This window comes from Protopterus annectens, chromosome 13.part0 (genome assembly GCF_019279795.1).
Source record: "Protopterus annectens isolate FY-2018-M chromosome 13.part0, PAN1.0, whole genome shotgun sequence".
Classification (NCBI taxonomy): Eukaryota; Metazoa; Chordata; order Ceratodontiformes; family Protopteridae; genus Protopterus; species Protopterus annectens.
Window position 1 is genome coordinate 510975590 of NC_056747.1, and position 17142 is coordinate 510992731.

At 36.9% G+C, this 17142-nt stretch overlaps 1 protein-coding gene across 2 annotated transcripts in view; it reads right to left on the reverse strand.

Annotated features, from left to right (window-relative positions):
• The window catches only part of SH2B2 (SH2B adaptor protein 2), a 466753-nt gene that overhangs the window by 291025 nt on the left and 158586 nt on the right, over positions 1-17142 (reverse strand). For both annotated transcript variants that reach the window (XM_044054137.1, XM_044054136.1), the window contains exon 2: positions 3961-4062. In XM_044054137.1, the coding sequence (XP_043910072.1) occupies positions 3961-4062 (102 nt within the window). The remainder of the gene's footprint in view (positions 1-3960; positions 4063-17142) is intronic.

The window sequence follows — 17142 nt, forward strand, 5'->3', positions numbered from 1 at the left end:
CCACACATGGATACCATACTATATCCCTCCACTGACTGGAACTTGCTCGTAGTGCTGGCACACTTTTGTCCTCATTATCTGAATACACACCTCTCAGGTTCATCCATAGCTGCTGACCAGCAACAAGAAGATGTAATCATCAAAAGCCCCTTCCTCAGACAACAATACCAAAGACATAGCATCCCAATTTAATCACTATTTTACAGAATCCATCCCAACTCTATCCTCCCAGCTATCCAATATCAACCATACACATATGCCTACCAAATGCACCAACAATATCCCCTCCTTTTCTCTCTCACCAGTTCTCACTTCCACTATTAAAAACTCCTCCTAAAAATAAAGCCAACCACCCTTGCAGCTGACAGTCTATCAGCCAACTTCCTAAAAAATTGCTGCTGAATCTCTATCTTACCCAGTTTCTATCCTCATCAACAGCTCCATACAGGAAGCCTACATCCCCCAACTCCGGAAAGTTTCGTACATTATACCATTTCATAAAGGTGGTAATTCGTATGAATTCTCAGAATACCATCCTATTGCCATTCTATGCCCCTTATCTAAACTGCTTTAGACGTATTCACTCTCAAGTCATAAAATTCCTAAACACACACAATCTTCTCTCCTCCACACAACATGGCTTCTGGCAAAAAATCACAGCACAACAACTGCTCTCCTCTCTTTCACCAACCAGGTCAACCTTCACAGAAATAACAATAATTTTGTTTCTGCAATATTTTTAGATCTCTCAAAAGCATTTGATATGGTCTCACACTCCAAACGTTTAGACTCCCTGGCCTCCCTATGCTTTACTCCTTTCACTATTACCTGGTTTAAAAGCTATCTGTCACATAGTCAGCAATCAGTTCAATGGCAAGGCATACAATCTCCTTTACTCCCAGCTATGATAGGCATACCGCAAGGCTCAATTTTAGGCCCACTGCTCTTCTCCATATTTACCAACAATCTACACACCTCCACCTAGCATGCCTCCCTTATAAAGTATGCTGACGATTCGACTCTTATCTGCTCTGCTCCATCACTTTCCACTGTACAATTCACACAAGAATCCTTCACTTCTGTAGAAAGTTTGCTGATATCCAACTAATCCTAAACCCCAATACGGCAAAATTGCTACTTTTCACCCCCAACAAATCTATACCTACTCCCTTTCCTTTTCAATCTCTTCCAAAAATGGTACCATCATATCTCCCTCTGACCAGGTAATTCGTATGAATCCTCAGTGTAAAAATTGACAATAGCCTACTCTTCGATGTCCATATCTCACAAACCATAAAAAAGGTCCACAAAAAAATGGGAGCTCCATATACGCATAAACTATTCCTCTCAGAACAGGCACGCATCACTCTAGCCCAAACCCATTTACTCTCCACTCTAATGTATGCCATGCCAATTATTACTTGAATCATGTTACAATAAAATTGCCAAGTTTGCTAACAACTCCACCTTCAAAATGGTTAGAATGGTTAGAACTTCCCCAGCTACTCAATTACCACCAGCTAGTCATTGCCTTCAATATTGTTAGACATCCTGAAAAAACCCCAGCACTAACCCAATTACTTTCTCCATACAGAACTAATCGTCCTCTCTGATCTACTGAGAAATCCCTCCTCTGCATCTCTAAAGCTAACAACTCAGGGAAAGTTCTCGTTTCTCATGCCATAGCTAGATCCTGGAATAACCTCCCCATTCTCTGACCTCTGCCCCCACTAACACACATTTCAAAAATGCTCTCAAATCACATCTTATGAATACATGGCTAAGTCCATGCATCACATGAATCTCACAATCTGAGCACACTTTACACATTCCTTCCTGTTATCTCTACTGTATATATGATACAGTTAGATATTTTACTGTCAACTTGAAATAATATATGTCATGTCTAATCATATGATTTTTTATTCTTTTATCCTAGCTTACTAATCCAATGTTAAAGCTTTGATGTATGAGACTCTCTATCTTTGTAAACTTACTGCTGATGTATTGTTTATTGTTTAGACTGGATTGTATGAGCCTTTTTATGTCTGTACTTACCTCAACTATCACTGTTATATTATTGTTTGTATTACCATGTTGATGTTAATCTAATTGTGGAGCATTTTTCCCCGGGCCTCCACTGTAAATGGATCTGTGTTCAGTTGGGGTTCCTATTAGATAGCAGACGCATAATTTCGAATGCGTCTTCACCGAACTTAAAATAACGAAAACTGAAAACTGCGAAGAGGCATACGAGTGATTTCTTTCCCTGGGAAAGAAATCGATTGCCCGCCTCTGGTAGTTTGCTGTTTTGTAAACTGTAATATGATCTCGAAGTTGGTATATTTAGTTTGGGGATGTGGGGGGCACAGCCCCCACATTGGGGGGTGTGGGGTGCAAAGCCCCCCACTTTGTTTTGTGTGTAGTGAGATATATATATATATATATATATATATATGAGATATATATATATATATATATATTTTTTTTTTTTTTGGACAAGCAATTTCTTTCCCAGGGAAAGAAATCGCTCATATGTAGTTTCGCTGTTTTCCGTTTTCGTTTTTATGGGTTTGACGAAGACGCATTCGAAGTAATGCATCTTTGACATTGTGATATAGACCCGTCCAATCGGACTATCCTGGTAAACAAATGTAAAATAAATAAATAAATAAATAAAAGATTAGGAGTGACAGCATTTCACTTTATACTTTTATGAGCCTCTTGTAGCTGAATTTATCAATCTAAAGTGCCCGGACTCACAGCTGTTGTTAGTACATTTGCCATTTAGTAATATAAGCCCTTGTTATTCCACAAACTGAGTACATGACATTGTGAAACAGAAGGACTATAGTTTAGATTTCAATCTTTGGAAATATGGTGAGGAAGAGTAAAAAATTAATATTAACTTTCTATACTATAGCATGCTAAAGAGAAACATCTTTTGGCTATAGGTACATAGGTTTATTGGTAAGTAATAGGCTTGCTGCCTTTGTGGGCCATTTTAAGTCTATCCAATTCCCTTTTTGTGCTCAAAATAACCTAGCCCATTTGGTACAGACTGACTTTACCCATCCCATAGTCAATAATTATATATTACCCCTAAAGAGAATAACTGGGTTCATACCATAGATAATTAGAAGGGACCCATGTATGAGATAAAGCATTTAGGAGCTGCCTCTGTCCATTAGTAGTACATGGGGGATTCCAGGGGTAAATTTTCTGTTTCCCATCCACAGATCTAATGTGCACTTCAATATGGACAGTGATGAACTTAGTTTTATGTGTCTGTTCCACAGCAATGGTATCCTCTGCTAGATATACCTGTCCCTCCAAACCATTCAGTTTATATTGCAGAAGAGGTTTAAATCCCTAGATTGAGTATTTCTGATGGCATTGAACTTGCTGATGTGCAGTAAATTCATCAGTAATGAGTTGGAGGATGTCTTGTATGCCAGACACAGGTCACCTCTTAGCAGTGTGTAGGACACAGAGTATAGTGACATTGTTTTGATTTGGTCCATGTATGAAATGTTGTGTAGGCCTTGTATCCTTTTAATAAGATATCTGCTTGAGCGTTTCAGTTGTTGCATTACTAATTTAATGTAAAAAGCTAGCCTGGCTACTTCAAAAGTAATCAAAGCAATCATTCATAACCATTTACTTAAACCAAAATCATGTTCTTAAAGTCCAGGTATAAATAAAAGTTTAAATATTCCACGTTTTCAGTGCAGAACCCCCCACATGCTATATAGTTATACAAATCAGTGTTTTAAACATGCATTGCCAGTTTGCATTCATAGCTGTGTAAGGTGTTGCAAGAATACAATGAAAGCTAAATTAAAATGTTACCCTTCCCACAGAAGTATGGGCTTGTAGAAACCAGTTCTTAGTATCCACACTCACTGATCATCTTTGGAGCAGGAGAGAACATCACTGCTGCCTACTGGACTCTCTTACCTTCAGTACAAAAGTGTTATCCTTGTCTGGCATCTCTAAAGGCATAGTGGTCCGAACTTCAAGGATGGAAGATAAGGGAATGCTGACTTTTGGCTTTGTTGACTGAAATGTGAAAGAAAACAAGAATGAACTTACTAGACTGAATGCTATAACAAACAACATTTCAAAAGCACTGACATTTTCATACAACATTGTAATGTCTAGTTACCCAGCAGAGGATCAGACCTCATGATACCTCTTAAAAAGAATAAGGGTAATTCAAGTAGTGCAAAAAATCTGAAGCATTTCAGGATACAGTAAGCCCTCCCCAGAAAAATGCATATTATTTCCCTTCTTCTCAGCTTTATATCAACAGCATAAAGTCTATTTATCTGACATATTGCTAACTAACAAGAATATCCTAACCTGATGTCTTTCTTTTTTAAATACCTTTATTGAATTATCACTTGTGACATAGGGAGATTCACATTTATACAAAAGTAATCAAACTGTATTAAATTAACAATAACAAACATTATACTTCATATATATTGCTATATATCATAGAACTTAAGCAACATTGCATAAATTATCCAATCCCCTCTTTTTTAAACAACAAACATCTTTATTAAACCTTCACTTATGACATAAGCAGTCATACATTTATATAAATGAAAACAAATCACACTGACACAATCCTAGTTGCAAGCATTTTACATTACAAACCATATTGACACACTCCCAGTTGCAAATATTAAATACATCTCTTATAATATACCCAATCACTTTCAGACATTACATAGCTCATTTAAGTCCTGCCTTCTTTTAAACCTCATTCCTCCCCTGTATGTATTGTTCCCACAATTCCCATTTTCCCTATGTTGTTTGCTCCTGCCCTTTTCTAAATATCTCAAGTCCAGTTGTTTTATCTCTGTTACCCTATTCACTACTTCTAATATAGTTGGTTTAGATTTTGTTTTCCCTTTTCTAATAATTGATTTTTTTGGCAGCCTCAGTAATTAGACACAGCAAAGCCTTACCACATGTAGGTAATTACAATTCTGTATCACAGCTCAGAAAAATTATCTTCCTTGTCACACCAATCCACCCACCCAGCATCTCCGACAGTGCATCTGCAGGGAATACTTAAAGTCCGCCAGCCCACAGCACTCCCAGAAAATATGTTCCCAAGTATCTCTTTCTTCCCCCATCACACCTTCAACATTTGCTGTCTACCTGAGGAAAAATTCTCTGAAGTCTACTTGGGGTATAAAAATGTCTATGCAAACATTTCCAAGCAAAACTCCTAAATCTTCCTAGATTTTGTTCCACATTTGGGAGATATACATACATCCTTCCATTGTTTCTTTGTGAATTGCTTAACCAATCTCTCTTCCCAATCCTTTCTAACCTCCTCTGATTCTTATAGTTATCATGCAATATTTTACATGCTCTTCTAATTATTCCTTTTTTAATAACAGCTTCTGTTCTAGATGCTACTAAAATCTCTACCAGTGCAGGCCTTTCATTTAGGACCCCCCCCCCCCCATTTCTTTCTCTTTGCCTATACTCTGATATCAATCCTTGATAGGGAAGACGATCTCTAAACTGCAGTCCAGATAAATTCTTGGCCTCTTCCCCTTCCGTTCCTTTCCCTCTCTAGATATTTGCTCCCAATACCTTGGTTCATTTGCCAGTTTTCTCCAATAAATTACAGCCCCCTCTTGCCTATTGTATATACCCTAATTGCAGTCATCCCTATCGGCAGAATCTCCTTTCTCCATTCCCGTGTTGGCTTAGTTCTTAAAATACTTCTTTCAGCATGAGTATTGTTAAACTGCATTAATAGGCTTACAAAGAAGGGGGCTTAGTCCTTTTTAGTAGCACAGAATTACAAAACATCTGCATGAGCTTCTTATTCTTGATGACTGACTCTACGGCATCCATGCAGGTACCTTTTAACCAAACTCCCCTTCAGTTTAAAAGAAGCAGATTCAAACTTTTTTGGGGGGGGTGGCACACCCCCATATAAGTGGCTCACACTCTGTAGTTAAATAATCAGCTTAACTCCTGCGGCATCTCAGTGAAAGGGGATTTAATGCATACTTTCAATAATTCTGCATGCACAAAAAGATGATTTGTTGCATGAATATGCATTTCCCTCATGCTGGCAAAATCGAAAGCATAAAAAATTACAGCAGAGACTAAGATGGATAGGCAGCATTACTGAAGTAATGAATATGAATTTATAAGTACTTACAAGAAGTATCTGTTAATAGATAAGTTTGGTGTGCTAAAGTACTAAAGTCCACAAAGTGTCAGAGTGGACTAAATGACTAACCAGCAACCTGGCACTTCAGTGAGAAGGATCTCAGTCCTCTGAGACAAGTCTCTTGTTGCAAACTTATACAAAGGAGATCGATTTCTTAGGCCTCCTCACATAGTCAGACCTCTTGCTACTGAGGCGCCTGCTGGTCTTCCCATGCCCCATGTTCAAGCAACTAACCTTCCTAGTTCTGACACTACATTTCCAGAATTTGTTCAATGGACAGTGGAAGAAAAGCAATTAAATGCACAGTGCTGTTATCTAGTCTACATATGAGGTACCAGACGCTGTTCTTGCCAATTACACTCAGCACAGACTTTGGCTCATGCATTCAGTCTTGTTCTGACTCACCACTATCACATTCCATCGATGCAAATAGTTTCAGTGGCCACTTGACATCCCCTGTTGGAAGGGCAGAGGAGTTTTTCTAAGGGATATGGTTGGAGGGGTTGCCTCTCTTTCATTCTGAATTTTCAAACATAACTGAATCAGAAGGTGATGCAAGATACTGCACTAGAGTCTGACACAAAATGTCTTTTGCCACTTTCATTCTTTAGGACCGCTGCTTTGGCTAAGCCCACATGCTTGTGAAGTCCATCCGACAATCCATCCCATGTCCTTTATCTAAGTGGTGAGGTGTTTACATACTTACCTATGACAAGCTATGGACTCAGTTCTTTTTCTTCTGAAGCGTATCTTTAATTATATATTTTTGCAGCTCAGGGGTACCCTAATTTGGGACATTCAGCACTCAAGAAGGCTCACCACCTGTACATAAAGGCCACTTGAGTGATCCTTCTTCCATAATGATGGGGCATTCCAAAACACACTTATCTGCCCAACATAGATCACTAAAGACCAAGCATTTCACTACTTTACCCCCAAACAGATAACAGCAAAATAATTTATTTCTCTATAACTTTGATGCTTAAGAGCTATCAGTTAACTGTCTCACATGTTTCATTTCTGGTTTTCATTCATAGAGCAAGTACTGAAAATTCCTTCTTCCCAGACTCAGATGAGATAAATGCATCTACGACTGGGTATGTAAAACCTACCACACATATAACAATGCAGATGTTGTGATCAGGACTTCATCTATGAGCACCTGCCTTCCATTAGCTGTCTGGCTTAGGCTGTTCTTATTTTGCTATTACTCCCTTTTGGGGATCTTCCATCTTTGATTAACTCTTGTAGAAATCATAGGAGCCTTCAAAAAATTGGAACAGTATCTCTGTATAGTGGAGGGTATGCATGTCCCTCTTCTCAACCCAGCTTGCTATGAAGGAGATAGCAGAGTTATGTATAAATGTACTTGCAATAACAATACATCTTCAAGGAGTGGGCACTGTAAGAGTAAATCACAGCATTACCTTTAACCTTTAACCCCATAAGAGTTTTAAACAGCAGTTCATTGGGGAAGCATTCAAACTGCAAAGCTCTAAAGCCGGACACAGCACACCCAGTGAACACAAGAAGATTCATTTGAACAGACAACAAAAGCACTCCTCTCTACCCAACTTTGATGGTTTGTGATATTAAACTGCATTTTTTATGATTCTAGTGTTCTCCGGGTGTGCTGTGTCTGGCTTTAGAGCTTTGCAGTTTGAACACTTTTGGTTGGTTTGTTTTATTAGTTCACTGGGGAAGCATGTCAATCCGTCATAAGTGATTTCAGCAAATGCAAAGAAACACAAGTTAATTTGCCAAAACTGTCTTTGCTGAAAGTGGGGATTGCCTTTTTCTCCACTGTTGTGTGATCTTGGAGTTGGTATATATAATTCTGAGGGATGTGGGGCTGTCCCCTCACTTGGGGGGTGCAGGTTCCTGCAAAAAAAGACGTTTCAATGGTAGTTTAAGGCAGTTTCAGCAAACTGATTTCAGTTTATTTGCGCTCATCAAAACCACCTTTGATATATTTACATGAATCTATTTACTGTTGCCTGTGAAGGCTTATGCTGTTTACATGTTGGGGTTTCATGGAACCCTGATAGATGTGTAAAAGAATTCCTATAAAGCAGTGGTGCACAACCTTTTTGTGGGGAGGGCCACTACACAAATTCTTAATGCATTTGCGAGCCACCTCAAAACATAGCAAGTCGTTACGAATTAACAATAGGTACAGGTGTGTGGCATTGAGACAGTCATGAAATTGCCTGTTTAACTTTATTCTGGTTTGCAGCCATGACTTATTACAAACTCTTGCAGAAAGTTACTACTGTTTATAGACTACAAGTTATAAACAACAAAGAATAGTTTCTTTTGCAGCTAAAATTAGAGGTGTGCACAACTGCAGTCACTTAGGTAAGTAAATACGTGCTGGAAAGTTTGCTTGACTGGAGTAAGGCATAGAATTTTTTCACTTTTTTAAACAATTTTTGGTTACTCTCTGGGGGCCGGATGGTGTTGCGTCGAGGGCCAGATTTGGCCCCGGGCAGGATATTGTGCACCACTGCTATAAAGGCTGCATTGTTAGTCATCATCCTCTGTTGTTTGAGCTGAAGAGCATCAGAGTGAAATTGTATCTGTGGAAAACTATTAACCTAAATAGCCAAACATTTCTGTAGTACAAGCAAAAACAACACGTAAATGTGAAACAATAAAGAATAGTTATAATTAATTATATACAGTCAGGAATTGATGGAGGGTAACTTTACTGTAACAGTGATCACTGACCATTCCTCAAAGACCTATTGTTATGATAAACATGCATACATTCAACTGCACTATCTTCTTAGGAGAGGGTCACTGTTAACAGAAATCCCAGGCAATACTAATAAATCCAAGGGAGGTGGACAGTTGCGGAATCACTGTTGCACAGTCTTGCCAGAATCTTTCCAGCCCTTGTACTGTGCATACAAACTGAAGTGTTTAATGAAGGCATGGCCTTTGCACCATGTGGTAGCTACTTAAATGTCTTTTGCAGAAATATTTCTGCAATACGATGCTCATGTTGCTGCTACTGTGGAAGAATGAACTATAATTTTATCTTGTAAAGGTTTACTATTTCGGTCATAACAAACGGCAGTGTAGCATGCTAACCATTTATCAGATCACATTTCCCTTTCTTAAAACAAACAAATAAACAGATCATCAGTCTCTCTGACTTCACTGAATGACCTTGTGTAATATTTCTACTGTCCTTATAACTCCAACAAATTTAAATATTGTTTACAGTCATTCTGACAGTTTGCATAAATGCCTTGCAGTTGACTAGACCACTTAAGGGCCACTGCTGATACTAGCAGCAAAACCACCAAAACAGAAAAAAAACAACGAAATACAGATCCAAATCTATGTTTATTACACTTAACGCCTAGGCACAACACAGCCTTCAAAGAGTGACATAAATTAAATAAAACTTCCCCTATATATATATATATATATATATATATATAAAATATATATAAATATATATATATATATATATATATATATATATATATATATATATATATACACACACACACACACACATGCACACACACCAATCAATAAAACAATTAACCATTAAATAATTAACTAAATCAGATATTTCCAATTACGCTCATAATTTAATCTCCCAGGCAAAAGAGTATTATATTTTAAAATCAAGACAGTTTCTTTATATAGCAGCACATTTTTTTAATAATACAGCATCACCAACTTTAATAAAACCCTTCTCTAAAATAGTGGCTTGTAACAAAGAGAAATCACTATTATGTTTATCTAAAAAATCCATAGCAACTGAGCTCTCCACTCTTTGGTTTTTGATATCTCTGATATGTTCCTGCAATCTGATCTTGAACTTTCTTTTACTTTGTCCAATATAAAACATTCTACATGAGCACCTCAAACAATATATAATACCTTCAGTATTGCAGGAAACTGTTCATAGCATCAAATTATTTACCATTGATTATATTAAAACAGGGCACTATATGTTTACACATACTGCAATTATTACATGGCATATTACCTAATATACTAAGATGGCATATTTTTTCATCAGGTAACACAAAATAAGCTTTCACCAGTTTATCCCTTAGATTCTGTCCCCTTCTATATGAAATAAACGGCCAATTTCTGATAATATTCTTCACTACAACATCATTTACCGGCTTCCAAATTTTTTGACTCAAGATATTACATGTAGTAACAAAAACACATAACCTACATTTCCCTTAACCTGTACAGTTTCATTATATAAATGTTTAGATGTGCATTTATGTTGTTGCCCAAAATGAATTTCATCAATTTTATCCACAGCTTCTATCAAAATATCTCTATCATAGTCCCTATGTTGGAACATAAGCAATATTTGACGAACTTCTCTATATAAATCAACCTCATTGTTACAAATTCTAAGAAATCTCACTAATTCTCCATATGGAAGGGATTTAATAGTAAGGGGTGAATGACAACTGGTGCCATACAAGTACTGGCTGCCATCTATGAACTTACTATTTATAGAAACTCGAACAAAACCATCATTATGGCTAATCAAATGAAGGTCCAAAAAACTAATTTCCTTGCCATACTGCAAACCATCAAATTACGTACATTATTATTAATAGCATTAACAACATCTTGAACCCCATTCATGACATTTTCACAAATAAAGATCAAGTCATCAATGTTATCTACAGTAATACAACACATTTTCATGTAAAAATGTGTTCTTGTAAATGTAATCAATTTCAAATTTAACCATGAAAATATTAGAATACATGGGGGCAAAAGCTGCCCCCATGGCTGTGCCCTGTGATTGATGGTAAATAACATTATTGAAGCCGAAAAAATTATTCAACAGACAAAACTGCAATAACTCTTATTATATAACATGATTCTGGGCTATTCTTCAAAAATATTGTAAAGCTGCTAAGCCATCCCTATGTCTAATATTGGTGTAAAGACTTTGAACATCAATAGAAATAAAATACATATTAGCATTCCATTTGATTCTAGAAATCTTAGACAAAAAATCTTTAATATACGAAGGGAGCTTTTCCACACAAGGCAATAAAAATGTGTGTAAAAATATCCCAATATTGCATAGCAAATAGTTACTAGCTGACACAATAGGTCTACCTGGAGAGTTAATATTGTCTTTATGGATCTTTGGAAGACAGTAAAAGGTTGCCAAACTACAACCCTCTGTATTAAACTTAGTATCCACTTCTTTCTTGGTAAAATAACCTAAACGGCAACCTTTCTCTATTAAACTTATAAAGTTTTGTATCGCTAGACTATATTAATAGACTGTTCTATCATTCAAGTGTTGCATGCACATTTTTAAATATTGAGAAAAATGAAGAATCACAATTTTATTGCCATTGTCTGCAGGCTTAATAATAATATCTTTTCTATATGGCAACTCTTTTAAAGCAGACTATTCTTTTTTATTTAAATTATATCAAACATTCTGTTGGTTATTAACAAATTCAACATATAGCTGTTCGATAGAAAAATTTTACATTTCAGAAAAATATTTAATACATTCATTATCATATGGGGGAATAAATCGACTTTTAACATTCACTGCTGAAGTATTGAGTGAGAAATATGCATTAGGGCTATTGTCCACATCGAAACTGTCAGAATTACATGAATAAAAACTATCTTCCTCACTAATAACTTCTAAATTATTATCAGTAACATATTTATCAGATTTATCCATGAAAAAACATTTCAAATGCAACTTTCTTACAAATTGAAAAACTTCTTGTTTCAACACATGTAATCTAGGTAGCACAGTCAGTATAACCTTAAGCCCAAGATTTAACACACTTAGTTGCTCCAATGATAAAACACATCCTGATAAATTAACAATAAACGTATTATTATATACATTAAAGTCATTGCCATCTACCTCGTTTGTGCACAGGTTTAAAATGTCCTTCATTCGTTGTCAACGCATTGTAGGCTCCCCTCTTCTTTCTGTTATCAGTTGTAACATCCCCGTTGTTATGAAAACATTGCTGAAGTGCTTCTGCTTCCTGTGGTAGAGGAAAGAGAGGGTGTCTGGATGTCATTTTCAGACTCTGTAGTGTAACTAGTGCCATCCGACAAAGCAAAAGAGATTGGGTGTTGCTTTTTGGAATTAGATTTGGTGCACCAACTGTCCATTTTGTTAGCAGTCTTTTTATTGTCCCTCCACAGCAAGGCCTGCCCTTTATTATAGTCACGGATGTCTCTGTTAATCTTCCCCAACTTAAAGTCAACCTTGTCAGTCTCAAATTTATTTAATTTCTCTCTCATGTTCAAAAATAATTCATTCATTTTAGAGGAACCAATTTTAGTCAACAATTCACTGTGCATAGCATTAAGTTCTTCCTTCAATTTCTTTTGCTGCAATTTATTCCTATCTATAAGGATCGACACCCACTCCATAGCACATATATGTGCAGCAGCCAGTCAATGAACCTTGAAGGCTACTTCTGATGTATCTGACAAATCAAAAGGAGTGGAAGGGCTTTTGAAAGCTCGCAGCCCTCATGGAGAAAAATCAAGCTCCGAATAACATAGTAACCCCAATAAATTAAAGTGGAAACGAGATTCTTTATAGATCAATTTTTTTCAAAACAAGCTATAAGATCCTGTATCTCAGTAGAAAAAGTACTACTATTAGCACGACCAATACTGGCAAATGGATTATTCAATCTCTGAAGCCTCTCTTCCTTATATTTAGAAACAAAGTTATTTTGTACATTCTCACCAACATTCTCTATAGCTGAGACACCAGCCTGTAAACCCACATTGCGACTATTATATATGCCATGCACCACAAAGTTAGCCATTGGTCTTTGAGAGGAAGAAACATTCAAACCTGACAAATTGGTAGATGGAAAATTATCTTCTCAAAAAATGTGGGGAATATTCACAGAAGGTTATAGTCCACAACCAAGAAAACAAGAAATCGAAATGCGTAATAAAACACAGTATTCTGCTTTATTCAAACAGACAAAAAGTAAATTTTTCTAGTGCCTTGGCTAACAAATAGCCTTTACAGAGTAATTCCTATTCTAAAATGAACTCCTTTTTATAACAAACATTTATCCAATTAAACAATTAAAAACAATTAACAATTAACATTCCAAAGAGCATTCATAAAAGAAATTTCCAATTACAATCCCTACAATAAACTAATTAGCCCAGTGGCAGAACATTTTAAGAGTTTACAAGTTACAGTTTTGGAACAAATTAAGAATAATAGTGAAGAGAGAGTTATGTATTATTTAAGGAAAAAATAATCTATTTTTATATTGAAATACAATACACTTCATCCAAGGGGCTTAAATAGGGAGTGCAATTGGAAATGTTTTTTATGAAAGCTCTTTGGAATGTTAATTGTTTAATTGGATAAATGTTTTGTATAAAAAGGAGTTCATTTTAGAATAGGAATTACTCTGTAAAGGCTATTTGTTAGCCAAGGCACTAGGAGAATTTACTTTTTGTCTGTTTGAATAAAGCAGAATACTGTGTTTTATTACGCATTTCAATTCCTGGTTTTCTTGGTTGTGGACTATAACTTTGGCTTTTGGTGGTTTTACACAATATTCACAGAAGGATCTGTAGCCATGCAAACAATAGCAAAACCACCAAGATGAAATGAAAACAGAAAAAAAAACAGCGAAATACAGATCCAAATCCAAGTTTAATGCACTTAGCGCCTCGGCCCAACACAGCCTTCAAAGAGTAACATACATTAAATAAAACTTCCCCTATATGGGTCCTTGGTTAGATTGTCGAAACACAAATCAGCGAATTTGTGTTCCGGCAATCACAATTTAGCAAAAGTGCATTTTGTCGAAATGCACTTTCGCTAAATAGAAAACACAAAGAAAGCTTGCAGTCTGCATGCATCGTTAGTTGTAAATCAATGTATACTGTTGATTTACAACTAACGGAACTATTGCTGACATCGTACTACAGTAGGGATAAGGGAATATTTCCTTTTCCTCACTGTAGTGCGATCTCGGAGTGAGAATAATAAAGTGGGGCTGTGTGGGGGGCACAGCCCCCCCATATGGGGGTGCAGGGGATTTGCCCCCCTGCATAATAATGTTTTTTTTTTTTTTGTTTTTGTTTTTGTGGTTATTTTGGGTTTTGCGAAAGTGCATAGTATATAGTATGCACTTTTGACAAGATGCACTTTCGCTAAACTGAATTATTGGAAACACATTTCGATGGACTGTGTTTTTGATAATTCAACAATGACCCATATATATATATATATATATATATATATATATATATACATATATACATATATACATACATATATATATATATATATATATATATATATATATATATATATACATACACACATACAGCAATCAATCAATAAAACAATTAACCGTTAAATAATTAACTAAAGCAGATATTTCCACTTAAGCTCATGTTTTAATCCCCCAGGCAAAAGAGTATTATATTTTAAAATCAAGACAGCTTCTTTATATAGCAGCACATTTTTTAATAATACATCATCGCCAACCTTAATAAAAACCTTCTCTAAAATAGTGGCTTGTAACAAAGAGAAATCACTACTATGTTTATCTAAAAAATGCATAGCAACTGAGTTCCGCTCTTTGTTTTTTTGATATCTCTGATATGTTCCTGCAATCTGATCTTGAACTTTGTTTTACTTTGTCCAGTATAAAACATATTACATGGGCACCTCAAACAATGTATAATACCTTCAGTATTGCAGGAGAAACTGTTCATAGCTTCAAATATTTTGCCATTGATTATATTAAAAGAGGGCACTATATGTTTATACCTACTGCTGATACTACTCTGAGCATGACAGTGGGTTTAGTCTTTATCTCTTCCATTACAGAAAACTGAATAGGGAGGTTTACATATGAGGGCTTGTAACTGTGGAAATTTTGAGCCTGATGTAGCAGCTAGTAGAAAAAAGTTTTTTTAAAGAATGTTCTTAGTTCTGCAGATTCAGAATGTTTAAAAGGAAGGAAGACAATGTTTTCAGCATAATATTCTCATCCCAAGTGGGAAAAATATTAGTTTGTGTGGGGTAAAAACTCCTTAAAAGAAAGTTTTGAGAGCTAGATATGCTGCAATCTGTGGGAAGGTTAGTAAACCACCATAAAATGCATATTCGTGGATTGTTTACGTTTAACTGATGGGTATATTAGGCTGGTATCTAGTGATTTTGGATAGAAACAATCTAAGGCTTCAGGCACTGAGATGTAGTCCATGACACAAATCTCTCTATACTGATAGATTTGGAGTTTTGAGACTGGAGAACAAAGGTCTTCTTGTTGTTAGTTCAGTAAAGATCTGTGTAGAGGTAATGACCATAGTGAATGGGTTACTAGACTCTTAAGCAGATAATACCTTGGTTGTTTAGCAGGAAGGAACTATCGGTACTCATGTACCAACTCCTTCACTCAACGATTTATGGAATTCATAAACTCCATTGCCTTGGATCAACTTATCCACACCCCCACCAGGGGCAACAATATCCTAGATAAAGTCATTACCAACATGAGTGACTGGTGTTCCACACCTGAAGTCAACGCCTCATTGGTCCGATCTGACCCTAAGCTAATTACCCTAGATATCCAGATCCTGCCACCACCCCCCATTAAGGAAACCATGGTAAAACATTTCTCCAAAGCCAACGTCATGCTTCTTAAGAAGTGGTGAACTTCATGACACCCATGCAGATGGACAATACAGTTATGACTACTGAATCCTACACAATTGCACTTTATAAGCACTTACATGAGTGCATGGATTGTGCTATCCCAAACAGAACCAAGACGCTATCCTCCAAAAAAAGGAAGCCAATCTGGTGGTCCCCTGCCATAAACAAACTGTACAACACAAGGAAGAAACTGTTGGAAAAGAGAGTAAAATCCCATGAGTGGAGGAGCTCCCTGGTCAGCCTCAGTAAGAAGCTGTGATCCCTGATAAAATCCTCCAAAGCTAGTTATGAAAACAAAATTGCCACTGATTCTAAAGACAACCACAAAGTATTCTATAGCTATGTCAAGAATCTCAATGGCAACACTCAGATCTGCTCTGAGTTACAGCACAATGGCACTAAATATACAGACACAACTGATATTGCCAACATCCTGGCAGATAGGTTCAGTGCTAACTTTACCCCCCTCTCACCCCCTAAAGAGCCCATCTCTATACCGGAAGAATGCAAAGTTCCTGTAATCACGGCTGCACAGGTAAAAACCACACTCTCCAAAGCCAAGAACACAGCATCCATGGGACCAGACAACATCCCAGGCTGCGTTCTACATGAACTACAGAACAAACTGGCACCCCACCTAAGTACCATGTTCAATCATAGCCTCACTTAAGGCTTTGTGCCTGCTGAATGGTGCACAGCGACAGCTATCCCACTCCACAAGGGGTGAGCCACCACGGACCCCGGGAACTACCTCCCCATTAGCCTGATGAGCCTGGTCTGCAAGGCCATGGAACTTATTAACAAAGACATTGGTAATCTCCAAACTCTGGTCCCCACCCAGTTCAGGTTTGTAAAAGGCAGATCGTGTCTCCTAAACCTGATAGACTTCTTTGAAGCAGTCACCAAAGCCGTAGACAAGGGTAAGGTGGTTCATACAGCCTATCTAGATCTTGCCAAGGCTTTCAATACCATCCCCCACTCTGGAATTATAGATAAACTCACTAAACTAGATATAAATCCCTATGTCACAAGATGGGTTGCCAAATGGCTCACTGACAGAACCCACACAGTGAAAGTAGCAGACTCCAAATTCGACTTCAGACCAGTGACAAGTGGAGTACCACAGGGTTCAGTCCTGGGTCCTCTCCTATTTGATATCTACTTCTCTGAAGTACAGGCTAACACAGAAGGTCTTTAGCTAATGAAGTTTGCAGATGATTGC